We start from the raw sequence: 27,127 nt of genomic DNA, 5'->3' as shown, positions 1-27,127 counted from the left end.
ACTCATGCATGGCGAAATGTACATGTTGCACCAGCGCCTCTGTTTTACATGCCAGGAGAAAATGCCATCATTAAGAGATCCAAATGTGAAGGTACTGGAAAAGTGCACGTCTGTATAATTTATCTCGGCTGAATTTTGATTTAGTCAGAGATCCTTAATAACATTGAACTGTGTTACTATTAACAGAAATGTTAATTATGATGTCAAGACAGAGGGAGTCAGGGTGAAAGCTGCACAGCAATAGCTAAAAATAATCCATGCCAGCTAGACTACAGTATGATCCTGCAGAGGAGTGTTAGTAGCAAGGGACCTTTTTGCTGCAACAAAGAGGTGGAAAAGAGGAAGTAAATGAATTAGAGTACAAGCCAGATTTTGTCTTTGTTTCATCCACACTTGTCCTGTCCCTATTTTCCAACCTCTCCCTTTCCTTGCTATTGGAAGTGCTGCAAATTGTATAACGCTGCTCTTTGTTCTACAGAGTCAAGCCACATGAATAGCTGTCCCGAGCACACACAAAAACACACTGACAAACTGATCATCTTAAAAAAGCAACGCCCTGGTGCTCACTTGGCCTACTTTCCCGCAGCAGCACTGGGACGTGGGAAGAGGAATAGAATTCAGGGGAGGATGTTCTTGCACTCTGGGAAACATTCAGTATAGCAAGTGTGATGCACATAAACATAGCCTTTGCAATGTCAACCTTAGACCGCGTTTGCCCCAGATAACTAGTCCCCGTGTGCTCGACTATTCTCTTTGACTTTGCAATTGAAATCCTGAGAAGATTATGCCAAAGCTAAAAGAGGCAAACTCCAGGGTGGGATTTCAATTGTCAATTCCTGTTGGATTTTACTGTATTATGACATATAGAGCACCATCTGTTACACTTCCTGTGACTCGGTCTACACAAGTGGAGCCTATTGATACTGAGATCATTACAAGACCTATGTTTGTGAAAGGACAGCAATGTTCAATTATATATATATTTGTCATTTACACCCTCTATTACACAGATGTATGACTTATAGCAGGAGGGGGTCCCCAGGTTGCAGAGCACTATAGGGTTAATTAGGAAGGTGCAGGAAAGTAACCACTCCTAACTTTAGCTAAACAGACTTCCTGAAACGCTAGATAATCTGGGGCTTCTATGTACACCGCCTAACCAAATGTCGACATCTGCGAGGGTGTGCAGAAAGAAAAGCTCCTCAGAGAAACGAGGGATAATAATCTTAGTTCCCCTCACCTTCAGCTCGCCCAAGGGGGTTTAAGAAGGGTGATGAAGAAATCGTATGTAAACATGCCAAGTCAAATTTTCACTTGAAATGTGACATGGAGGCAAAGGCCGACCCTGGATCCACACATTTTGAGATTTCAGTTTCCCCTGGTTGTAAACAACTGATGTATTCAGACCGTGAGCACCGACTCACTATGCACACTTGGCATGTTTCTTTTTTATATACATGTGACTGTACGCTCGGTGCATAGGTGAAGAGCCCGATAAGTCAACGCAAAGCTTGTACATGATCTTAAATCTTTGTATTCAGTATAGCTTCCGTCAAGTGAATGTTGCTCTCCTGAGAAACATACAAAGTTTGAGCATCTGTTCCATCATGTTGTCGTTGTTGAGAAATTAAATATTGAACTGATCAAGTGTACCATGAATGTTTCACTTACACAGTGATTAGACAGACTAGAGAGGCAGCACCAAACACTCTTTATATATATATATATATATACTGTATTTATTGTTCCTGTATTTAAGTGTTTCACACAACAGAATTATAATGCTCCAATCAGTTCATTCTAGCACACAAACACATGTGAATTTATATGTCACACAAACACAAATCCTCCACTGTACACAATGATGAGCATTACTAGTGCATGTCAATTTGATTGCAAAATAATAATAATAAAAAAAAGGAAATCACAGTTTTAGTTTTATGATCCAATTATCACGTCGGTGGCATCTGCTTCTTATTTTTGTGCACTATATATAAGAAATGGCACTTATTTTAATTGTTTCCTTCTTCGCAGTTCAAATCTTTCTTTATTTCATCACTCTTTCCTCCAAATCAACAAATGTCACAAGGGAGAACCCCTTAATGATGTTTTTTTTTCCTTCTTCTTTTTTTTCTTTTTTTATTAATTTGACATTGACATTTCGGATTAGATGAGCAGACCAAGGTACGGGAGCAGGGGGAAGGAAACGGTATCATCACAGAGATCATAAAATGGTGTCGTGAGTATCGTCTTTTGTCCGGGACCATAGGAGAATTCTGTTGCTAAAGGGAAGGACAAAAGCAGAAGGCGCCACGGGTATAAGGTTCCCCTGAGCGACAATGCCCAAAGTTTCAACTTGCAGCACATGGGTGTAACTTTAACTAGAATACTGCGGATCAAAGACCGACAAACAAAGTGGGTGGAAATGCTGCAGGAGTGTCTGTGCTCAAGTGAAGGACAGGTTCACCAGAGAGAAAGCGAGAGAGACCGTTTTGTGAAAGACAGTCCAGGCTAGAAGGGCTAATTACGGATACTTTTTTTTTTTTTATGAACTCAAAGGGCGGCAGGACTCAAAAAAAAATAAAACTGACGCGCATTATTTAAGTATTTTATTTATTTATTTGTGTTGCTCTTTTTGAAAAAGAAAATTACACCACTTGGAAAACAAGTTTCTTAATCTAATTGAACAAGAGGATGGTCATTTTCTTTTTCTTTTTTTTTTTTTACCGTTGCTTTGCGCGCCTATAACAGAGAGGAGGACGCAGTCGATTTTGTTTTGTTTCGCGTCTCAATCGTCATCGATTTCACACTCCTGTACGCCTGTCATCTTTTAGATTGAGCGAATTATTCGCTTCTGCTTCTTTAAATAAGAAACACAGCTTTGAAATGTTGCGGGGCTTAAGGCAACTCATCAGGTTAGATCAGTGCAGTGCGGCTGCGTAACCTTTACGCAGCAGTTCAACCTGCACATACAAGTGTTATGAAAGGTCCCCGTGGCGCTCTGCTCTTCTGACATGGATTTGAAGACTTGCCACTTTATTAGCTGCTAAGCCCCCCAATACTTGTTCCATATAGGGGGGGGCTATGTTATGAGCTGAGATCTCATTGTCTTGCGTTATTAGAGGAAGAGTCTGGCGCACTCTCGCGTCCCCCCCCCCCCCCCCCCCCTCCCCCAGAGAATAGCCTGACTGTTTGGAAGGAAGCTACAAGTGCAATTTAACCCATCTTACTTACAATATGATCTGTTACAAGGACATCATTGCTGCGAGGATTCACATTTAATATATCCTCTCAGTGCGATTCTTTTCATTGATTCGAGGGAGTACATTTTGCTTGATGTTCGCTCGTGCCTAAATATAAATATATATACAGTACACACATATATATATATATATATGTAAAGTTAGAGAACACTTCGAGGTAACTGAAAACTTTTACGAGCTGCCCTACTCCCGATTCAGTATATTCAAACATATTTAATGCCATGTGGCATGCGAGATCAGAACACTTGTTCCGCGCGTAAAGGTCAAAATAGTTCATTACTAAATGTGAGTGGATGCTGAGGGGTTTTTCTTTCTTTCTTTCCAGGATAATATCAATATCAGCTCTGGGAGAAGGAGCAGTTTGTGTCGGCGGCACACAGGTCTCTGAGACGGAGATGATCTTTTGGCATTGAATAATAAGTGTCATAGTGCCATCTAGTGTAGAAATATGCACACTGGAAAAATGTCCAATTTACCTTGAACTCACATCCAATACCAAAGGAGCACGAATGCAAAAGTAAGTGAGCTGTTTAATTGGGGTGGGGGGGGGGGGGGGGGGTCAGACTGGACTCAGTGACCACACGGACAACTTCCACTCATGGGGGAAATAAACACCGAGACAAAGGTTTGTCTTCCACTCCAGGTCTTTGACGAGCCTCACTTGTGGAAAGCCGTGAGGATAATCTCCCTCAGACAATGAGACAATGTTGGAAGGCTCTGCATGCAAATGATATGCTTCCATGTAAATTACAAAGATGCAAGCAGACTTCAAGACAGCATATCTCGCTCATCGGGCCTCCTTGGCTGGTATGTTGCCAGAGGATGCTATAGAAACACCAGAGCAGAAATAATAAGAAAAAACACACACACATAAGCCAAAACAAGAGTGCTGAATAATTGATTGTGTTTGTCTTTGCTGTGTGTGTGTGTGTGTGTGTGTGTGTGTGTGTGTGTGAGAGGGTCTGGACAGAGCTTATGCCCCAGAGCAGACGCATCCATCGGCCAATGGTTAGTGTTAAAAACTGTCTGATGAACCAAAATATGGGGGGGAAGGGGAAGGTTTGTGCAAGCACAGGGTGAAAATACATGTGCATGGGCATTTTCACGTGCACAGCCGTGTGTACTTTCAGACTGAAAACAGACGAGGATAGGAGCTGTGTTTGATCTGGTCAAAATAGACCTGAATGTGATGAACTCAAGCTAAAATCAGGGACTACTTCTGTATTCAATTAGATCAGAATAAATCCCTACAAAGGGTTTCCAGGACAACAAATGCTTCTTTTTTTTTTTTTGTTACACGGCTCAGAAATAGGTTTGCTGTAAGATGTTAAAAAGTCAATATACCTTCATTTTGTCTGTGCTGGTAATGAGCCATATTTTCTGGAGAAAATGGCCGCTTCTCCGGAGGCACCGTGTCTACTGAATGTGGCCCTGATCCTGGATAAAACAGAAGGCTCACCAATCAATCTCTCCAGGTTGCCCACAGCCAGAGAAAGCAGCTGCACCACATGTTTGCCTTGCGCGATAGCGACAAGTTAACATACGGGCAGCGCAGTAACCATCCACAAGCAGCCTCTAGCTGTCTTATAATGAATTCCCACAGGGATGGGGAACTATCAGAGTCAGTGGTGTTACTGGAGGCTCGGAATAAAGTCAACACCTCTCCTTATACCTGATGAAGCTACGGCACACACACACACACACACTCACACACACTCACACACAGTGGAAGCCAACATCCAACTTGTGAAAATGTGTAAAATCTCCTGCACACAATAATTAAGCTGTATGGTTTATTAAATCACAAACGGGGCTCACGTTAAGCGCTTCTCCATCATCAGTAATGTGAACGCAGACAGTCGCTGGTGTTCTTAATTCGGCACAATTAAAGCAGCAGTTGTTTGAATTCAATATACAAGAACAGATGTTATAGAATGGAAGTGACACTTAAAAAAAAAAAAAAACAGACTGACGTGTTTCGAATTTAGAAAGCAACATTTTCCACCTTTGCTCTGATCTGGTCATTAGTATCCAGACCTTCGTGCCTAACGGCTTCAAATCAGCAAGTTTTCATTCGGACTGTGACCGGCATGTGTCTGCGCTGCCTCATCAGACTGACGCAGGTAGAAGCCAGGTGAATACCAACCACTGCATGCTCAAGGATGCTTTAGTGTTGAAAGTGGCTCTTAGAATTATAATGCTTTTAGAAAGCTCTGGTGAACGTAGCATTTTTTTAAAATTATTAAAACAAACATCCTTGTATAAAATAACCAGTCAGTGCATGTGTGTGCAGCACAACGCAAGCCCCTTGTGGACTTGTCTTCCAGCAGTGACACGATTTTAAAAACCTTGTGATGGTATATCGTCACATTCTTATATCATTTAAATTTGACATATTTTGTTTCCATGAACAGCCTCAGACCGTTCAACTTGAACTTCCACTGCAGGTACCAGTCGGCCCACCTTTCTATCAATACATATACCAGTATATGGATTTAAGCTGCCTAACCTCCAGGCCTCTGCTCTGCCTCTCCCGATGGAATGTCATGAGAATGATGAGAGGGATGTGCAGCTCCAGAACGAACATGGAAAAGGTTTTGGTGCGCTTTTGTCCCAGACATTCTCTTTCCATCTCTTTTTATTCCATTGGACAGTTTATAAATGTGGTAAACAACAAGGTTCTGAAGTACGGTGACCAAAAGCTAATGCACATGTAGTAGTTATCCAGAGGCCATGACCACAGGCATTTAAAATCACTTTGTATGATCGGCTCCTAACCTAATATTATCTCCAATATTGTGTTTAAAAATATGAGGATTGTCACCATTTTATTCCAAGATGAAGCGTAAAACAAGAGAATGTTAACTACTAAACAGATAAAAGGACCTCACTTTGCAGCAATATATATATCAGTATTATATTGAGAATAACAATTCCAATCAGCCTCTGTGTTGAAAAAAAATGTTTTTGTCTTAGCTCTTTATTTGTACTCCGAATGTGGCTCTTTTACAACACATCCACCTACTATGGGGTACGCGTCTTTATCACAACCGTAAACCCTTCACAATGTCACTGTGTCACCTATAGAAAATAAATCTGAAAATAAACACATCTATCACAACATCCTCTTTTTTTGACCATGATTGTGAGTGCATGCACAATAAATAGAGATATATGTGGCATAACTAAACAGCTGTTAGGGTGAGGATAAGGATTAGAATTGGAAAAGAATTGTGATATATTTTAAAAAATACCCTTTGAACTAAACAATTCAAATACTGTACAAGCACATTACAAAAGTACTACAGACTAAATAATAAATAAATATTTATTTTCTATTTTACTTATTCTTTTAAAATGATGTGTGGATAAAACTGTACTGTAAATAGGAAAAGGAAGCTGCACTAACTTATAATAATAATAATAATAATAATGCATTGATTTTATATAGCACTTTTCAAGGCACCCAAAGATGCTTTACATTGTGCATTATTTATTCACTCCATACTTATTGTGCAGCTTGTGAAATAGAAGAAGGCCTACAGCTTATTATGATGATATAAGAGTCAAGGCCTTTCAGCAAATGACTGATCTTTCTCAGAGGCTAAGAAAATAAAAAAATAAAAAATCTGAAAATCAAATGGCGTGTTTTGGGTGGTCTTATTTGGCACATCTGGATGTGAAGGATAAATATTTTAAGTCCTGGCTGTGGATTGGGAACTGAAAAGTATTCAAGTTCCACAGAAGTCAAGTGGAGTTTTATTATTTAGCCACTAGATGTCACTCTTTGACCACGTAACAGAAGCAGGAACATTATAAAAAGCGTCCCACAATTTTGAGGAAAGAAACGGTTGCCATCGAACGTCGCATCAACAACCAACGCAAAAAAAAAAACGTTTTATCATAAAATGTGTCATTCAGAAATACATGTATAAATGTATCTTATCTTTATCAACGTTACACAAATCTCGTGTATTAAATGTAACCCGTGAAGGAAAGACTGGAAAACATTCTGTGCTTTTCATACTGACTAGTTTTTATCCAAATTGATTTCATTTGTTTTACCTGAAATCGAAAAACCTGAAATCGTGATGTGTGTTCAGGTTATTCGCTGCATCCACCAGAGGACCTCTGACTCTCTCTGGAATCACTCAGCAGGCATTACTGCGTAAACCCAATGAAATAAACCTGCGTGCGTGGAAAACAAAGACAAAAAAAAATATGTAAACGTAAAAGCAGGATGCTGAGGAGAATGGATGGAGCCAGGATGTGGCATGTGTGCATGACGTCATTTCGCCATGTACTGTGCGCCATTTTGGAAGAAGCAAAAAAAAAAAAAAAAAAAAAAAAAAAAAAAAATCACGGATAATTTCCGTGGTCTTGACAGATCTGGACCCGAGTCTTCACACTGATTGTGGATGCTATCTATTGATCCACGCAAGCCGCACTGATTGATTAGCTATTGGAAGCTGTGTCCAGCAAGCGCTGCTGCATGAAGCAATGGCGGGTAAGCTACTTGTGAAGGGAAGGAGAAAGGACCCGCCTCGCTCGGTGTGTGTGATGGCCTGAATCTGCAGCTTAGCTGGCTAACGTTAGCGCTGGCGGGCTAAGTTGCTAGTTGTCAAACTGTGTCACTTGTCAAGTCATTTTTACCGTCAGACGCGACGCAACATCGGATACTAACTAACGCCGTGTTCCCTTTGCAGGAGCTGCAGGAGGAAATGACTTTCAGTGGTGTTTCTCTCAAGTGAAAGGAGCCATAGATGAAGATGTTGCGGAAGGTATGTAGCTAACGTTAGCTTGGCGGCCAGGCTAGGCTAAAAACGCTGGGTAGCTAGCTAGCTCTTCTGATGGTGATGCTCTGGGGGGGGGCATATGTTTGTGCAGACTTCAATATGTGGCGGCTGTTGTCTTTCCCTGTGAGCCTGTTTATTGATCAGGCGCGCAAACGCGATTTCCTTTTGTATATTTCTGCACGTCGCTCGTTAGCAGCGCGCTAGGTTGCGGCTAAGCTATAAAAGGGGAGCGACCGTGTCCGTGACGTCAATGTGCTGCGTCCATCCATGAAGTGTCGAGTGACATCATGCTTGTTTTCATTCATACGTGAACGGGCGTGCGTGCTTGTAGTCCTGTTCCAGAATGACATTAGCATTAGCCTGCAGTTGCAGCACAGTAGCATCATCCGGGACTGCGAACACTGATCGGTTCTGATTTCTGTCTGTTTTTCAGCTGATATAATATCAACAGTTGAGTTCAACTATTCCGGAGACTTGCTCGCAACTGGAGATAAAGGTGGCAGAGTAGTGATATTTCAACACGAACAGGAGGTAAGATCCGCGGGGACACGTGGATAATCTCCATCGGTGTTGTAAATGCCAGGAGTTGCGTTCTGACTGTGTTGCTATGGCAACACACACACACCTTTTGACTGATGGTTGTAACATTTTCTTTCAGTCTAAGAATCGTCCGCACCTCCGTGGGGAGTACAACGTCTATAGCACTTTTCAGAGTCACGAGCCAGAATTTGACTATTTGAAAAGTTTAGAAATTGAGGAAAAGATTAATAAAATAAGATGGCTACCCCAACAAAATGCTGCTCACTTTCTACTTTCAACCAATGGTAAGCTTTTTCTTTATTTTCTTTTATCTGTGTTGATGATTTGGTGATTTAAGAGTTTTAAATTGGCTTTACTTGATCCCTATCAGATGATTATCACTCGGCAACATTCTTGTCCGTTTTTTGACAGATAAAACTATCAAATTGTGGAAAATAAGTGAAAGGGATAAACGAGCGGAAGGTTACAACCTGAAAGACGAAGACGGACGACTCAGAGATCCTTTTAGAATCACCTCTTTACGGGTTTGTTTCGTCGCACGTCGGACCCGCGTCGTTTCCATGGCTTTTTTAATGGCATCTTAAACGTGGCCGTTGGCGTGTGTTGCAGGTACCGGTGCTGATGCCAATGGATCTCATGGTAGAAGCAAGCCCGCGAAGGATCTTTGCAAACGCGCATACCTATCACATAAATTCCATTTCTGTAAATAGTGACCATGAAACGTACCTCTCTGCAGATGACCTAAGAATAAATCTATGGCACTTGGAAATCACAGACAGAAGTTTTAGTATCCTTTTCATTCATGACAGTACGCAGATTATGTGGCTTTACGCGGTGGTGTGCTTCGTATTGTAATGAAACGTGAGACGGCCGTTTCCTTAACGGTGCGTTACCAGATATTGTAGACATCAAGCCCGCCAACATGGAGGAACTGACAGAAGTAATCACAGCTGCTGAGTGCCATCCACACCAATGCAATGTATTCGTGTACAGCAGTAGCAAAGGCACCATTCGCCTCTGTGACATGCGAGCAGCGGCACTGTGTGATAGGCACTCTAAGTGTAAGTATCTCCGCTGGAGTTTGTAAAATAAGACGGCCATGTTGGTTGCCTTGATACAACAGGTTAAGATTCTTCATTCAAAGTTATTCAGTCCTTTGAAGTCTGCGCAGAGACTGCTTTCTTTTAGAAATGAGAACTCTAACGACTATTTGTATGATTGTTTGTAGTCTTTGAGGAGCCGGAGGATCCAAGCAGCCGATCTTTTTTCTCTGAGATCATCTCCTCCATCTCGGATGTGAAGTTCAGTCACAGTGGACGCTACATGATGACACGTGACTACCTCTCTGTCAAAGTTTGGGACCTTAACATGGAAAACCGGCCAGTGGAAACATATCAGGTGCATAAACATACATGCGTGTCAAGTGACTTGGAATATAAACGATGTGAAATGAAAATAAGCCCTTCAGTTTAGAATAAAAGTTTTCTTAGACCGCCTAAATCAGAATTCATGGCAGATATATCTCTCCTATTACACATCCGAAATTTCACCCAAAGAGTACAAGAAACTTCCACTCATTTTCAGCATTGCTGAAATGTTCAGGTTTTTTTTTTTGCAAATGAAGTTTCTTGTGTTCAGCATTGAAATGGTTTTGTAGAAATGAAAATATCCCGATGCTTAAAAGGTTACGCCCCTTTCAATGAACGGCGCACAAAAATAGAAGCCTCACAAATAGCAACACAGTTGTCTGGTTAGCCACACAATCAGTTCAGACCTGACATTCACTGAATGGGGGGGGGGGGGGGGGAAACGTGAGGTAAAAATCGAACTTGGAGGCCAATTATTGCGTTGCATGGAGTAGCTGTAAGCATAGATTATATCCACACACATGAATGATGCGTGTTGTGTTTCAGGTCCATGAATACCTTCGCAGTAAACTCTGCTCCTTGTATGAAAATGACTGCATCTTTGACAAGTTTGAGTGCTGCTGGAATGGCAGTGACAGGTAAGTCCCAGTTCTTTCATGTAACATTTAATCGCTATTGGTTTGTGCTCACGTTCTTTTACAGTGTTTTTTAAAAATGTTTATTAACGATAAGATGGAGAGAAATCTGTCGGAAAAGTATTCTGATGTGTGTTTTTTTTAATGTTATGTTGTCAAATGATTTCACTTGCGTCTCCCTCTTCCATCAGTGCCATCATGACGGGCTCCTACAACAACTTCTTCCGAATGTTTGACCGCAACACCAGGCGGGACATCACACTGGAGGCTTCCCGAGAAAGCAGCAAACCACGGGCTACGCTCAAACCACGCAAAGTGTCCACTGGTGGCAAAAGGAAGAAGGATGAGATCAGCGTGGATAGCCTGGACTTCAACAAGAAGATCCTCCATACTGCCTGGCACCCCAAAGATAACGTGATCGCCGTGGCAGCCACCAACAACTTGTACATTTTCCAGGACAAAATCAATTAGAAGATTTTGGGCTCCAGAGGATAGGGCTTTTGCCGTACCTGTGTAGTTAAGCCTACTACTTGTCTATCTGTATAAGAAGAGAAACAGCCTTGTTTGTCCTCCTGGTGAAGAATTCAAAAGCACGTGTCTACTTTTTTTTGCCACAGGAGGTTGATCCATAGGCCTGTTTTATTTTGAGTCTGAGCTTAGGTTGTTTTTGCCTTTGGCACCAGGGCAATCAACATGGCCCCCACTGACCCAGAAAACCCAACTCGGGTCGAATTGACGAAATGGCACTCCCTAGAGGTCAGACTGTCGAACGTTGGTGTTTGTGTTGACATTTTAAGCCTTCATTTCATGATTTAACGACTGAACTCTTGGAAGCTCTTAAAATGACGTCTTGTCAGAGTTGTAACATCACCTTGAAGATTTTTGGGCCCTCTGAAACCCGGATTAATGGCCAATATGCCTAACTGTAACATTCCCCCATTGGCCATTCATTCAGGCCAAACTACTGGTGGAAGAGGCCATGCATTTGGTGGACCTGTTTCTTTCCTCCCCTCCTCTTTATTACTTTACCCCCAGTCAATGCGGTGGCATAATTTCACTGACTGTATCTACTCGAGTACACCTTGTCATCCACATAATAAAAGAAACTAAAAACAACAGATGTGTTTTTAAATTAAGTATGTATTAAAACATGTTTGTTGCTTTGCATGTTTTTATGTTGTAGAATGGTGTGCCGGGATGGGGGATGGGAGGGGGGGGTCATAAGAAGTTTACCAAAGCACACTTCTTATGGAACTACAATTCGGGGCTGCCAGTTTCAGAACTACTGATGGAGACGACTGAAAATGTGTTCATCTCACCAGATGCATTTCTAGTTGTTGTTTTTGTCTTGTTTTAGGACACAGGCTGGACGATGCATGACACAAGATGGGCCCAGGACAGAGGGAACCTGCAGCCTTAATTACCTACTTCTATCAGTGACAGCTACAAGTTTCATCCCCCAAACATTTTACAAGCCTCATGTGCATTATTTGTAAATCCTATTTTATAGCTATGTCCTCGTATACTGCTGCTATATGTGGCTGTATGAGAATACAAGGAGGCAGATTGCACACCAGTTTATGTGAAGCGTGCCTCTGAAACATGCAGTTAGGGATTTCAGACAGGTCTCATGTATGTGCCCTTTTTCATTCGTAAGACATTTGGCCCAAATTTGAGCTGCAAACTCCAAATGTGGATCTGATCTATAGTTGTGAATGCAAAAATTAAGGTCAACTATACACAAAACATACATTAAAACAAAACGCAATGCATTGTCTTTGTCCATTGATTCCTAATATGGTGGCAATGTATTCACTTGTTTATTATTTTGACCAAAGTTCAATAAAATTTTAATTGTGTTCATCTGCATTGTGTCCCCTTGCTTTGGTCGTCTGCCTCTGCAACATTTTACTTAGAATAAGATGAACAAACTGACCACATCAGAGCAGAGCAGGATATCGGATTTTATTTGCAAACACAATTTCCAGCTGCGCAGGCAATAAGCAAATAATTAACATAGTAACTTATTCTGTGGAAAACAAAAAATCACAGGTGACATCCTTCATCCATTACTGATCCAAATAAAATTATTACAATGATTTCTCATGATAATGGTTTACAGCTTTCTTCATTTGCCTACAGTGCGGATATAAGGAGGAGCAGCGACAGCCATCCAGACAGGGAGCAATGCCAGATCCTCGACTCTGTACTGGTGTGAGTGATGTGGGGCATTCAATCACACTGAACCGCGTCACTTGGCCACATCTGCCGTGGTATTCAGAAGATCCCATATTACAGCATGAAAAGATGGTCACAACAAGGTGACAGAGGTTGTAATATGCCACCATCCTACTTAGTAGGTGTTGTGGGACATTAGGCGCTTCCCAATATATATCCTAAAAGAGGAGACAAACGTGAGATGAGAAAGATCTGAGAGCAAGATAGCTGAAAAGACTAAAGACAATGAAGCCTGGGCGTACTAATGGCTGCCTTTACCCATCAAATGGCAGACAATCATACAAAAACATGGAAACAATACGTCTGGATTTCTCTCTTTATCTGAAACTGCACCAAATTATTTTTTGTGTTCTTTCTACCTAGTAGTTTTGTATAATCCAACAAACCAACCAATCAGCAAACAAACAAACTGACATGGGTAAAGACACCCTCCTTCGTGTTGGTCATAAAGCTGATGTCCCACAACATAAAGTTAAAGCCAGGAATCTACCTCAAATTGATTGAAAGGTCATTTAATAGTGAGTCACAATTTAATTAAACACGCTGTGTTGGAGAAATTAAAGGTCAGCATGCATGACTGATTATTATGAACAGCAGGGGCATGGGGTCAACTTTTCATGGAAGATTATTTTAAGAAATACCAAATAAGTTGTTTTTTTCCATCTGTAGGTCATATGTTATATTTCCTTTACTTATCTGAACGCACATTTATTCTCGATTACCATAATTTGGGTTTTAAGATGTTTCTCTAATATTCCTCTTGAGGTTCCTATAAATGCTTCTCTTGTAGGTGAGAGTAAAAATGACGTTGCTTACCCTAAGCCAACAGCGAGTATATGAGAAATCACTAATGAGGGAAGGAAAAGCTTCAGGAAGTCAGCAGACAGAATGCCTCCCTTTTTCATGGCGCTGGTGTTTCTGATGCTGAGAGGGGTCGAGCGCGTCGGGCACTTAAGCAGGAACTCCCTACAGAGAACCGCATTAATTTTTCAGTGTTTCGAATTCAGTAAAATCAATGAGTGCCAGTCTAATGTCACTCTAACAAATGTGCTCACACAAACATCATACCTCTTTTATAAATACCAATTGTGGTATAAAATAAATACAATTCACTATTACTAGGAAATTATCTCTATTTCCTAGTCTGGTTTCCTCTACATCACTGTAATAATAATCGTTTGGAGGTGATTATTTGTACATCCTAATTGTATTCAGATGTTAACAGACCCCAAGTGGACAACTCTACATACATTTCCCTAAACAATCAGATTTCTCTCTTCCCATATATATATATATATTTGAATACACATTTACAAGTTTCTACTTGCAAAGATCAAACCTTTCTGTGAAAGACAATATATTGTAGATATTAGATTTGACATAGCGCATTCTCTAACAAGATCAGACACAATTTGTCTTAAATCTGGGAATAAATAAATTTACCACAATGATGTCACTGAAGTTATCAAAAAATAAATCATGAATATAAAATGGTAGTACATATAGTGTGTCTACATACTTTGGTGGACTGTTCTCAGGTCGACTAGGCCAGTCCCAGATCCAGTCAACGTTTTTCTTCATCAGATTCTCTACCTCTCTTCTCCTTTCTTGGCAGTCTTCATCTGACTAAAAACACCAATTACAGAAAATTAGGGGCAGTCTGAACTCAACCAGCAACAACTTGACCCCCCCCCCCCCCCCAAAAAAAAAACCCCAAACAAACAAAGAAGATAATACTTAAAATTTACACTTAGCCATTTAGACCTTGATACAGGTTTAAATACAATTCAGAGACTCCAAACAATATACCTGCGAGCTATTCCCCTCTGAGCCTCTCCACAGAAGGAGGGGGGTCGGCGCTCGGAGCGGGCTGTTGTAAAGTAAACACACAACACAAGACATATAATTGATGTCACTCCTTAACAGCAAATACCACATTGTCCCACAGACCTGTTGCTCTGAGAGCTCCCTCTGGAGCTGTTCCTGCCGGATTCGTGCTGCGCGTCCAGCAGCATTACCTCCACGTCACCCTCCTGCATAGACGTGGGGGTTTGTTCCTGGCTTCCGCAGCGACTGGTACTCCGAGAAGTAGTGCCACTGAAATGCAGCTCGATCCAAGAACCTGTAAACCATTGCAGTAACAGATTGGATAAGAACTCTCAGAAGCGATATGATGAATATCAGTGGCACTGCTCAGGGGGCATGCTTGCAGCAGAACAGTACAGTGAAGGTATTTCGCAACATTGCAAAGAGGAACTATTAAAAAACTAGGTCGTGCTGTCCTCTTCATGCCCACTTTATGTTAAATAGATTGATAAATCTATCTGTATAACATTCAGTTTTAATCTAAAAAGCTGCCTATACGATTTGACGCGTCGGCTATGGTTAGTTCAACAATTATTCCGTTAGTTAACGATTGCTTATTTATTTCAAAATAATAATAACATTTGCTTGTTTAAACCCAGCTAGCGCTAGCATCGACATTAGTGCAGTTGTAGAGGCTTTATGTCTTAAATACCTTGCAAACCGTCGTTCAGTGAATTGTCCTTGTGAAGCGACATGATTCTGGTCAATTTAAACCTATTCAAGCGGCTTTAGATCCCTAAAATAATGTAAAATGGTTTTGAAATCTGTTAGCAGCTCCAGCTCTGACTGCCACAATAACAATGTCGCAATGTTGTGTTTACCTACATTCTGATTGGCTCTGACAATAGGAACGCGTTGTACGTAATATGAGCTCCTGGGTGCGCTTGTGTTGAGTGACCGGCGTACGCCGCATGCTCGGAGTTTGGATGAAATGAGTGTTATTTTATACGTAGAGTTCCGGTGGAGACGCCGAGGTTGATGTAGTCGCGCGCGCCTCTAAAAGATAAACACATATATAAACACACGCAACTGAAAGAGAGACAACTTACTTTACATTTGTCTCAAACCTTTTCGCAATTCCTCACATCTATCTGCAGGCGGCACTTAAAGTTTTTTTTACATTGAATATATTGCTTCAGGATGCGTGACACAAGATATAGGTGATGTGTGACGTGAATGATAAAGGTCACGCCGCGTCTGATTTAAAGTCAAATTCAATTTTTACTACTTTATGTTTGTAAGTACTACACAATGACCCTATTGTATTAGTATAATTATTGTATAAAATCATATCTACATTAATATGTACATTACTAAATGTCCTTGGTTACATTATTCCTACTTTAGGACATTTGAGGGATATTGTGGAAAAACCTTTTATCTGCAGACATCATTTCAGGTTAAAAAAATATCCAAATTTATCATCCATTCATTGATTTAAAACTGGAGTCATTAGAGATGAGTCCAATTTTGAGGCTGCCAAATTTGATTATCTTTGTTACCATGGTGATCAGTATGATTAATTATTCTTGCAAAATTAAATTATTTTTACAATGACAGACGTTTCACCTCATTATGGAGTGTGTTGTCCTTCCTGGCAGGCCATTGTTCACACAGAATGTAGACTGACTAGATCATTTCCAAACAGATATAATTACGGCAGTAATATGTTAGAAAAGATCCCGTGTATGTGCAGACAGATGTTCTACTCAGAGAGCAACATTCACACAGCAGTTGTAGGAGCAAACTAAAACCAAATATGTATTCTATGAGTCACGTGTATTTCTTCCCAGAATTTCACTCTGTCCTGTCTATGATCAGGCATAGTACTATATTTACTGCAGACATACTCACACGGCATATGGATCCACTGTGCCATCCCAAATATTTGGGAATATGATTTATAAAATATATACAAACATCGATATATAAAATATACATCAGAAACATCAACAAGTGTTACCACCTGTCTCTTATTAACCAAGTTCATTATTGATCCAAAGGTCTCACAATGCTATCTGTATATTATCCTTTAGAAATTTGCATAATATATAAAATATTATGTGCAATTATTTATTATTTATTTTGCGAGTATCTTTTTATGCATGGTCCCATCAATGTCTGTACCCAGCAGGGTTGCTTTGTTGCGTTTTAAACAGACCATAATGACACTCCTCAGAAGATAAAAAGGGTGGATGGGAAAAGTGAGACAGCAGCAACATCAGAGGAGATCGTTTATCATCCTCATACAGCCGCGATTACACTTCCCCTTTCTCTGTGTAGGCGTGTGTAAGCTAACAGCACACTGAGAAACGATGTCTGCATCGGCTGAGAACAGATACACCGATGATAAGCTTGATCAGAAGAATGTGTGCTTTGAGTGTTTGCGTTTTGGTATTATCTGTAGGAGTGTGTGTGGCTGCGTGGGAAGGGTTGTGCTGAAGCCTGTGTAGGACGATGAGAGTAGTTTTGGGCCTGATTGACTAGATTCACTGCATGTGAGATCAAAGGCTGCGTGGAGGCACTCGGCCTTTTGCAGAAGAATATTAACTTTTAATGGTGATGATTGAGAGGTTGGCGGTTCGATTCCTGGCTCCGGTACATGTGTCCACTGTCGTTGTGTCCTTGGGCGAGACACTTCACCCACATTGCCTGTGTGAATGTAGTGAGCGAGTGAATGTTGGTGGTGGTCAGGAGGGCCGATGGCGCAAATTGGCAGCCTCGGTCCTGTCAGTCTGCCCCAGGGCAGCTGTGGCTAGTAGCTTCACCACCACCAAGTATGGTGTGAATGAATAATGCACAATGTGAAGCATCTTTGGGTGCCTAGAAAAGCGCTATATAAAATCAAGCATTATTATTATTATAATAAATTCATCAGATTATTCTGGAAAACAAGGCTTTTATTGCTTCTGAAATGGTTAATCCAAAATATATCGATGACAATAATCCCATCCTCAAGGAGTGGATACCAAAAAACGACCTCTAATAGCAAAAATAGAGTTTACCAATATTTTCAGTTTTTGCAATGATATTACTTCAAACATGGCATCTTGTTGCATATTGTCCTTTCCAGACAGCGCTAGAAATGTCGTAATTAAACCTATTAAACACTTGGGGAAAAAAACTAGGATTAAAATGAGTCTTTTCATTGAGAAAGATTTCCATTACAATTACAGCAGAGTAAGTAGAGAACGTAACAGAGCTGGGACTGAGGCAAATTAAACAGGAGCTTCCTGCTGCTTATATCCCTCAGAATGTAATTTCATTATCCTGCATCCTTATCAGTTCAATAGGGAGGAAGTATTATACGCCCCAGTGTGCACGATGCATTGTGTTCAATTCATAATGGATGACCCAACATTCAATTAAAAACACTCAATTCATCGTGAGCTATATTTTAAACTTGTTAGCATGGTCTCGATTCCGCTGTTTGCCTCAGATGCAGCCCACTCGCCCTGGTTTGAGCTCTTGTTCACCAGCCTCTCTATAGTACATGGCCAGCAGCTCTAAAAAAGAAAAGCACTCACAGAGCTGGAAGAAGGTATAATGAAACGGAGAAGGGCTGCTGTGTGAATGTTCTTGAGCGCTTTCCCGTTTTATAAACTGTGGTGTTACAAGCATGAATAGTGATGCTTTGAAGTGGCCTTTCACAGAGTGATATAAATCATGTCCTACGCGGATGAGCCGTCGAAGCTGTTTGCAGTTTACAACCAGCCATAATTTACGGTGACACGGAATGAGGCGCAGAAGATTGAAAACCAAGTTTCACTGAAACATACTTTTTAAGCCCTCATGATAAATTCAGTATGCCACCAATGTTTTTGCATTTTAACTAAACATGAAATATTGTAAAGTCAATTCTTGATGAATTCCGTGATGTCGGAATTTTCATTATTCTCTTTTGGCATTGATGTTTGTTTTATTTTCATCTTTTGATTGCTTAGTTTGGAAAGCATGATGTATACATCTTGGTGTTCAAGCACAGCAACAGACTCCATCATATTTGTCAACACTGATGCTCGAAGGATGATGGTGAAGTCGTTTAAGGACCGTCTTGTACATATTTTATGGTGATAAATGTTGATAAATATTGGTTGTTTAGTGTTAATGCAATATAAATTAATGAATGCAGTGTTGCAAGAGTCACTGATTTAACACTACTGTCGGCATCAGGCCGGTATTAATTAGACAAATTGGCAGAAATAGCTTCCTGTTTAAATTCTCATTGTAGTACTTAACAATATTTCACAACCGAGATTGTGAAATATTTCTTGCATCAGATTGTTTGTGGGAACTGAGTAATACATGAGGACGTATTCCCAGGTCTTCCCGTCTGTGGAAAGCACTAGATGCTGTATTTTAAGACATGAGAGACATGGTTTAACCCAAACAAGTGTACCACAGGAATCTCAAAGTCCAGAGTCCCAGAGACCAAGTCATGGGAAACACTCAGATATCCACTGTAAATATGAGGCATGCTGACTGGAAATGTTTGCTAAGTTAAAGCAATTATAGATGGCACTGAAATGTATTTATGGTTTTTTTTTTTTTTTTTTGCTCAACTCAAAGTTCACTTGTTATCCAAATATTGATGTAAAAAACCCTACACTCTAATACACAAGAGAGAAAGTATAGTTAAGCAATACATGCTGAGTTTATGGCGACGTTAACCACACAGTATGATCTGCAGCCGGTTTCCTGTTTGGCTCCAGGCGGTGATTTAATGACCTCCTGATAGGAAGGGCTATAATTCCTGGCAACCGCCATCCAGGTCTGTTGTGTTCCTCACACCTGGGCAGAAATCTCTTTTCTTAGAATTCTGTTGTATTCGTGCTTGTTATTGTAGAAGGGCATGGTGTGGGGAATCCATGCAAACTTTTATTGGTGTTTCTAAGTTTGTCTATTCTTGCATTCTAAGAACAATCAGAGCACATGAGCCAGTTTCCAGGTAATATAGAGAAACAGCGATCTTTTTGTTAACAGCAAATTTGACAACAGCTGTTACAAGAATAACTAAAACATTTTTTTAGTTACACATTTCCTTTATTTTTAATATCAGTACATATAAGATATGCTTTGTGCCATTTTAAACTGTAAAACTGACTAAATCAACAACACAATATAAAAATAAATCTTCCTTCAGCGTAAAAAAGGAAGTTTCAAAGGTGATGATGATGATTATTATTATTAGTTTACCATATTTGTAAAGTATCACCCAATGAACATCTGCTAAAAAAAAAATGAAAGTAACATGGCTGCTGAGTTTTAAAAAATGGTAAAACTTTGTAACTGAACTAAACTGATAACCTTGAATAACGTTAGAAAGCAAATGCATGTAGAATATGTCTCATTCATGTTTTAATAAATAAGACACATTTTAAAATCAAGCTACCACAGTGTCATGTTAACAGTTAACACAATTTACTACTGCAGAACCACCATTTACTATGACTAAAGTAAAAATAACATAATAGAAAAGCCAAATGTGTTGCATTTCACATATTTTTCATTAATGTGTAATATTTACACTAATATGAGCCTTAATGTACGGGAGCAAAACTGTTGTTTATGTACTACATACACAAAAAGCCGCTCTATAAACCTCTTCTGTCCCTTCTACAAAGGATCTTTTTAAAAGACTTTCTGAAGTCCTTATTGAATACAGTATATATGACAGGATTAAGTGAGCTATTACAGTAACCAAACCAGAAGAACATTTTGAACAGAGTCTCTGGAACACTAATGCTGCCACAAACAGCAGTGAGTGTGTATGTGAAGAAAAAGGGGAACCAGCAGAGAACAAACGCCCCCATCACCACAGCCAGAACGAACGTGAAGCGCCTCTCTCTGTGCTGCCTTTCTTTCCAGCGACCCACTTTCAAACAGTTCTGCACCTCAGGCTGCAGGGGGGGCTCCCCAGGCTTCACCTGTGTCAGTCTGTTGCCCCATTTCTTCATTCGGGAGCACAGGATGGTATCGTTCCCATCAGAGGAGGATGGATCTTCATCCATTTCTAACCCATTGGCCTCCTCGGCTTCCGTGTCTTTTCTTCCCGGGTTGCCTGCCTTGTATTCGGCTTGCCTTTCGCCGGGCGGGTCTCTTGTTCTTTTCTTCGCAATCAGGTAGATTCTAACATACACCATAATCATGATGATGCAGGGTGCAAAGAAAGAGGCAGTGCAGGAGAATATGATGTACCATTTCTCATCATTAATTTTACATTCCGGGCAGTTCCGTTTCCCATCTTTCTTTGTAATTGTAATTAGCGGCGGGAATGAAATGAAGGCTGCCAGCAGCCAAACTAGGAAGACTGTGCATTGAATCCTGCGCGGTGTCCTCCTGAGGTTGTACTCAACTGCTTGAGTGACGGACCAGTATCTGTCTAGGCTGATGGCACACAGGTGAACGATGGACGAAGTGCAGAAGAGCACATCCAAAGCCAAGTAGATCTCACACCATACTTTACCAAAGTACCAGTAACCCATCAGTTCATTTGCTAAAGAGAACGGCATCACCAAGGTGGCAACCAGGATGTCTGCACATGCTAGAGAAACCAAATACAAGTTCTGAGGTGCTTTCAGGGCTCGGCTTGTTATCACCGCAATAACTACCATGCCGTTGCCACACAGGGTTGTCAGGATGAGAATACCCACCAGGATTGTTAGAGGGACAGACGTCTGCACATTGTACGGGTGTTTGCCAGGTAAAGTCTCATTTCCGCTGGTAGAGTTGAGACAACCCATCAGGATGAGCTGCGGCGTCGATGACGATTGAAGCGCTCTTTAAGGATGCTCGGAAGCCGTGCTTGCCAGAAGTTTACTCATGTCATCCATTCAAGAAGGCAGCCTCAGAGCACTGAGTCTTGCCGTGTTGTTCATTGAATGCTTTTGAAAAGAATCAGTTCTTTAGTCATTGACAAAATAGACACAATGTGGAAAAAGGACAAGCTTCTTTTTCATTTACCGGTAAATAAAAAAAGGAGTTCCCAGTTTCATATTGGATCATAAAAAAAAAAAAAAAAAAAAAAAGATCCAGCCTTTTAAAATTATTACTTCTTCAGTCAATCTTTTCAGGAGAAAAATGTGGAGTTATATCCCTTGGAAGAAAAGTCATAAAACAGACTTACGTTGCACAATGGTACCGGCTCAGGCACAGCTTTTCATCTGTTGTGGGTGAAGTGGACAAACGTCTCTTATGTGTCACTGCGGATCTGTGAGACTGGTGAGAACGGGAATGGGTGGAGTTCATCAGCAGCTGGAGGTTTAAAAGCAATTTGGTGCTGCTCACGAGAGGCGCGGAAAGATTGGCTGATCCTGACATCAACAATATGTTTGATTTATACAAGTAATATCTGCTCTTGATTTCATCACAATGGATTTAGAGCACACCATACAGTTTTGCAGCTCATGAGCTAAATGTTCAGAAGTATCCTGAAAGAACAAGTGCTTGAAAAGATATAAGAAATCTCAGCGACCGTTACAAAAGAAATCAATTAAGTGAAAGAGAACACAAAGAGTCATATGCCTGCCAGATTTTAAAAAATCACCTAGAGAAACGTTTGCTTCCTTAATATCAAGAAAAAGGAAAAAGAAAGAAAAGTATGGATGCTGAAATTCTTGGTCAATTGCACAAATATAATCCTTAAAAGTTAAGAATCTCTTTTTTTATTTACGATGAGGATATGCTGCTGTTTGACATCTTCAACAAAGGTTTACTCATAATTTGACAATACTACTGTATTTTTAGCAAATTATGAGGAACCCTGATATTTATGAATTTAACTGTGAGCTTGTGAGGGATATGATTACACATATTTGTAAAAATACTTGTAGTAGAAGTACTTTTATTGAGTTTGTATCGATTAGATATACTGAATATTTGATTTTTAGCGATGTAGCTAAATGTGATGGGATGTGATTCAAAGATTGCTTTGGTTAAAATGAATTCTTTTAGCAAGGCCAAAGGGTTAAAGTAAATATTGTTATTTCAGGAAGGGGTAATTATGGTTGAACCCCAGAAAAAGTATTTTAAGGAGCAAATTATTTTTTCTTCAACTTTTTGTCCCTTTGTATGACGATGGTCTCATGATCCCACAGATCATTCTCGTGACCCTTGGAGTATCTCAGGCCCACGTTTGAAAAATCCTGTGGCACTATAAACTTTTATTATGATTGTACAATGACCCAAAAGATCAGACTTTAGTCATATAGTGTCTTTATCCAACTAATCCCCCAAGAAACACTTGCATGTTTGGAGAGAAAGAGACGTCAGCAAAAAAAAAAAAAAACAATTCTGGAGCAACATGACTGGGATTTTGCAATTTGTTTGCTGATTTTCGGGTGATTTCTATTCAATTTGCACTATTCCCATTTTAGCCTTGTATAAACAAATGAATAACGACAAAACACACTATGTTGTAATGTGTACACATAGAAGGGTCACAGTCATGATCAGCGTACAGTATCTACATGCTGCACCTCAGGCTCTGCCCACCTACCATGAGGAGAAAGACTATAACAAAATCAATAATGAAATACTCTTTAATACTATTATAAAATGTTGTAAACTCTGTCACCTGATAAATGTGTTGTGTTTTAATTTTTGTGGCGCTTTTATTATGTATCTTTGTTTTGCATGGGAAAATGCGCGGCAGGATGAGTTCATTCCGAGAACAGTCGCTGGGGGGCGGTAGCGAGCCGCGCTTGTTACTACACGATAACATCGTCGTTTTTTCACGGTCTTCCGGTTGAAAGGAAAGAATCGCACACTGTTGTTCTTTGTCAAGGCGTTTCGACAAGATATCGGTACAATATAGCTCAAAACTGAATGTTTGTGGCATTAATCTGTTCAGAGAATTTCTACGAAGGTAAGATTGTAAACGAACCCTTTGTTTTTATGTCGTAGCCGGCCTTCGTGTGTTACAAAACATTGACGTCGACGAAAGAAGGCCTAGTGGTCATGCTAGCTTTTTTGCGCTAAGCTAATCTAGACGTTGTATTATAGCTTTCTGTTTCTTTTACATTTCAGACAGCTATGTAACACGAATGTTTGATATCCGACAGCTTTGTGTTATGGTGTTGGCGCATATTTAGCGCATATTTAGCGCATATTTAGCGCAGCTCACTAACGTGTCGAAGTGTTAGCTAGCTTACCAAATACAGCCGGGCAACTTCTGCAGAACGCCGGGTATCAAGCCTGTCATTAAACCCACAGATGTCGGAGGACTTGGTGAAACAGTTAAGCAGCTACAAAGCCCAGCTCCAGCAAGTAGAAGTGGCCTTATCAACTGATCCAGACAATGAAGACCTGCTTAAACTCCAAAAAGACTTACAGGTCGGTGTGCCTGTGAATTAAACACGATCAATTATTGGATGTATTCTTCTTTTACCTCTGCCAAGGAAGTTGTTGGATTTGTTTTATTTGGAAACAATTACCGGTAGATTTACTGCTAATGGCTAAATAGCCCAAACTTGCAATCTAATCTGATTGTTATTGGTTTTGATTCTTTCACAGGAAGTCATTGATTTGACAAAAGACCTCCTGAGCTCACAGCCCAATGAGGGTGCTTCCAGTACAAATAGCGCTGCTGCAGCCCCCCCAAAGATCAAATGGAAAGTTGGGGACAGGTGCATGACTCCGTGGAATCAGGATGGACTGTGAGTGTCACTTTGCTCTTCTCATAAAAACATTGCATGAAAGTACATTCTAGAGAACGCTTTAAATTGAATTATTAACATAAGTCAGCAGGATGGTTTATCAATCAACATGTTTATGGAAGTTCTCTCTGGGGTTAATAAAGTATTCTGATGTTTATCTTCACCTTTGCATCAAACAAGCAGTATAATTTTTCCACAAGTAAAAAGTCTGTTATTGTTTGATCTAAAAGGAAATTTGTGAGAACATCATGCTATTAAGAAAGATTGTTAATGCAGAAAGTACTGTAATAATATAAAGACACACATTACTTAGTTTCACCTGTATCTATTGTATTAATATAAAGTAGAACTTGAATCTTTGGCTCATACTCACCTGCTTACAGACGTAATTCTTTGACAGGTTGTATGAGGCTGAGATTGAGGAGATAGACCGAGAGAACGGCACTGCAGCTGTTACCTTTTCTCTGTACGGGAACGCTGAAGTGATTCCCCTGCAGAACCTCAAAGCAGTAGAGGAGGGGAAACGCCGTGATGACGATGGGAGTGGAAAACCAAAATCAAGGTATGTTACGCATACATTTAGACGCATGTCTAAATTCTACTCGCATTTGAGTATACCAATTGAGTGTCTTTCTCTCTGGCTTCTGTTTTCGTAGGAAAGAACAAGTAGCAGAGCAGCGAGAGTATAAGAAGAAGAAAGCCCAGAAGAAAGTACAAAGGATGAAGGAACTGGAGCAAGAAAGGGAGGAACAAAAGTCAAAATGGCAACAGTTTAACAACAAAGCCTACTCAAAGAACAAGAAAGGACAGGTATCTATCGTCTCCACCCCCCGAACTACATACTAATCAACCGAAGACACACCACAGACGTTCTAGCTGCAACCAATCACGCATCAGTAGCGTTAACATAAAGAATTCTGGTGGTGATTAGCTGATAGATAAGTCATTCAAATATCTCTAGTTTCTATTTCTTGGTGCACAAAATATTCAAACCCAGGTATTATTTTACTGGGAAAGTTGATCCACTGCTTTGGTTAATTTTTCATGATTACACAGCCCTTGTGTCTGCTTGTATAGTATGTAGTAAAAAATAATATATATTATACATTTTGAATAATTGTCTTTTTTTTCCTTCTAGGTGAAGAGGAGCATATTTGCATCTCCAGAAAGTGTAAATGGGAAGGTGGGAGTGGGAACATGTGGTATTGCAGACAAACCGATGACCCAGTATCATGACACATCAAAATACAACGTCAGACATCTAATGCCACAATGACTTGATCTATTGTGTATATAATAACCCACTGTATACTTGCTGTATCAGTGCTTTCCATTGTGTTTATACATGATTTAAGTTTCCCAAGTAAAATGTTTTGAAAAGCATTGCTTGCACACAATTATTTTAAGTATTGATGTAGTGTTCTTATATTTAAGTAGGTACAACGAAAGAAATAATTGAAGATCACCTGCTATGTAACCGGAACTGGCTGTAAAACCTAAATCTCCCCCCAAAAGCTGGGTCATTGTGTAAAATGTAAATAAAAACAATGCATTGATTTGCCAATTATTGGAACTTTGAATTGGAACTGAATTTCATGACAAACAATATTGGGAAAGTACCACATTCATGTTATGTTTAACAGAATACCCCAACATTTTTTGAGATGGGTTGATATAGAAGTCCTAGAAATTGTTATTTGTTGTTTTCCACTGATACCAAATAATCTGCTAGGATGTGTTAAAACATATACTTGTACACACGGTGTGTAGATTTCCTCTGGATTCCTAGCTCTGGTCCATCGTGGGAGAGTGTGGATGATATCGGTGTTGATTTGAGATTAGTAAATTTGCAACCGTTTTTGTAAATAAGTGAAATAAACGTTTCGTTTTTCCAGTTAACTTTTGGATTCACCTTTTCATTGTGACCCTGACCTGTAGGTGGCAGTAAATACTTGTACAATTATTAAATAACTTTAATGACCAGCATGATTCATTGCCAAGTTAATTAGTTTTTTTTCTTTTTCTTGTTTGACATGTTCAACTGGAAGATAGGTAATGGACAGAAAGATGACTGATTACGGCCGGGCAAAGACTGATAAAACACCCACATTAATTATCTGAACACTAATAATTTAAAAAAGGACTGCAGTGATAAAGTCTTGAGTGGTAGAGGTTTATTAAGATTTCAGGTACAGTTATGAGGAACAGTTACAAAGTTTTTGCAGGGGACCAACAGCACATTCTGCAATAAAGTCACCTTGGATGGCTGATTTAAGCACAAGGGAAAATATTCTGGGGTGTGCTTTTGTGTATACTTCCTAAACAAACATCTTTTTCATAGTGCATTTTGGAATTTCCTAAACAGGTTGTGTGTGTGGGGGGGGGGGGGGGGGGGAGACCTGTGATAAGGAACTTTGTGCAAGAGTCGTGGACCCATGGTAAGACACAAATTGGTGGTGATCTCCTCTGGACTTGGACCAGAAAAGTGGTTTTGCTGTAAAGTCACATTTGGTTTCAAACAAGTCAAGAGTGCAATTCTGTGTCAAATACACTTTGAGTTATTGATGTGAAGTGTCTAAATTTCAGGGATTCGAACTTGTACTTCTTGTACTACAACAAAAAAAAAAACATATTAAACATTGAGTTATAAAACAAATCGATTATTCTGTATGTCCATGCTGTAAATGTCTTTTTTTTACGACTTGTTAATCCAAAGCACGTTAGACCGTAATTGAACAAGCTACATTCAAGACGCATGCACCATAG

The 27,127-nt window shown here is 40.1% G+C and overlaps 3 protein-coding genes and 1 pseudogene across 3 annotated transcripts; 2 read left to right on the top strand and 2 right to left on the bottom strand.

The window, feature by feature from the left end:
- The first annotated feature begins 7,621 nt into the window (after positions 1 to 7,621).
- Positions 7,622 to 11,703, top strand: LOC137914548 (serine/threonine-protein phosphatase 2A 55 kDa regulatory subunit B delta isoform). The gene is made up of 10 exons (XM_068758088.1): positions 7,622 to 7,770; positions 7,970 to 8,044; positions 8,493 to 8,590; positions 8,718 to 8,883; positions 9,011 to 9,123; positions 9,209 to 9,386; positions 9,496 to 9,660; positions 9,828 to 9,997; positions 10,513 to 10,604; positions 10,793 to 11,703. The coding sequence occupies exons 1-10, from the start codon at positions 7,764 to 7,766 to the stop codon at positions 11,070 to 11,072; spliced, it is 1,344 nt and encodes a 447-aa protein (XP_068614189.1). The 5' UTR covers positions 7,622 to 7,763; the 3' UTR covers positions 11,073 to 11,703.
- An 841-nt stretch (positions 11,704 to 12,544) lies between these two features.
- LOC137914550 (BCL2/adenovirus E1B 19 kDa protein-interacting protein 3-like) lies at positions 12,545 to 15,513 on the bottom strand. Its single transcript, XM_068758091.1, has 6 exons — positions 15,358 to 15,513; positions 14,790 to 14,961; positions 14,649 to 14,709; positions 14,359 to 14,465; positions 13,656 to 13,805; positions 12,545 to 12,997 (listed from the first exon to the last, which is right to left on the bottom strand). Exons 1-6 carry the CDS (start codon positions 15,398 to 15,400, stop codon positions 12,955 to 12,957), a joined length of 576 nt encoding a protein of 191 aa, XP_068614192.1. The 5' UTR covers positions 15,401 to 15,513; the 3' UTR covers positions 12,545 to 12,954.
- A 4,455-nt stretch (positions 15,514 to 19,968) lies between these two features.
- Positions 19,969 to 21,529, bottom strand: LOC137914551 (alpha-2A adrenergic receptor-like; annotated as a pseudogene).
- A 1,917-nt stretch (positions 21,530 to 23,446) lies between these two features.
- LOC137914552 (survival of motor neuron-related-splicing factor 30-like) lies at positions 23,447 to 26,260 on the top strand. Its single transcript, XM_068758092.1, has 6 exons — positions 23,447 to 23,571; positions 23,919 to 24,038; positions 24,219 to 24,361; positions 24,762 to 24,923; positions 25,018 to 25,171; positions 25,500 to 26,260. Exons 2-6 carry the CDS (start codon positions 23,919 to 23,921, stop codon positions 25,635 to 25,637), a joined length of 717 nt encoding a protein of 238 aa, XP_068614193.1. The 5' UTR covers positions 23,447 to 23,571; the 3' UTR covers positions 25,638 to 26,260.
- Positions 26,261 to 27,127: the final 867 nt, after the last annotated feature.

Source organism: Brachionichthys hirsutus, unplaced genomic scaffold (assembly GCF_040956055.1).
Source record: "Brachionichthys hirsutus isolate HB-005 unplaced genomic scaffold, CSIRO-AGI_Bhir_v1 contig_800, whole genome shotgun sequence".
Classification (NCBI taxonomy): domain Eukaryota; kingdom Metazoa; phylum Chordata; class Actinopteri; order Lophiiformes; family Brachionichthyidae; genus Brachionichthys; species Brachionichthys hirsutus.
Note: the sequence above shows the minus strand (reverse complement) of the source record. Positions and strands in the feature narration are given on the sequence as shown.

Excerpts from the sequence above, each read along its gene's own strand:
- LOC137914550 (XM_068758091.1), bottom strand. The coding sequence starts at position 15,400 with ATGTCGCTTCACAAGGACAATTCACTGAACGACGGTTTGCAAG. Across the intron at positions 14,962-15,357 it reads ACTGAACGACGGTTTGCAAG|GTTCTTGGATCGAGCTGCAT; the intron begins GTATTTAAGACA and ends AATGGTTTACAG. Across the intron at positions 13,806-14,358 it reads CCTGAGAACAGTCCACCAAA|GGAGTTCCTGCTTAAGTGCC; the intron begins GTATGTAGACAC and ends GGTTCTCTGTAG.
- LOC137914552 (XM_068758092.1), top strand. The coding sequence starts at position 23,919 with ATGTCGGAGGACTTGGTGAAACAGTTAAGCAGCTACAAAGCCCAGCTC. Across the intron at positions 24,362-24,761 it reads CCGTGGAATCAGGATGGACT|GTTGTATGAGGCTGAGATTG; the intron begins GTGAGTGTCACT and ends ATTCTTTGACAG. Across the intron at positions 25,172-25,499 it reads CAAAGAACAAGAAAGGACAG|GTGAAGAGGAGCATATTTGC; the intron begins GTATCTATCGTC and ends TTTTCCTTCTAG.
- LOC137914548 (XM_068758088.1), top strand. Across the intron at positions 9,124-9,208 it reads TTAGAATCACCTCTTTACGG|GTACCGGTGCTGATGCCAAT; the intron begins GTTTGTTTCGTC and ends CGTGTGTTGCAG. Across the intron at positions 10,605-10,792 it reads TGCTGGAATGGCAGTGACAG|TGCCATCATGACGGGCTCCT; the intron begins GTAAGTCCCAGT and ends CTCTTCCATCAG.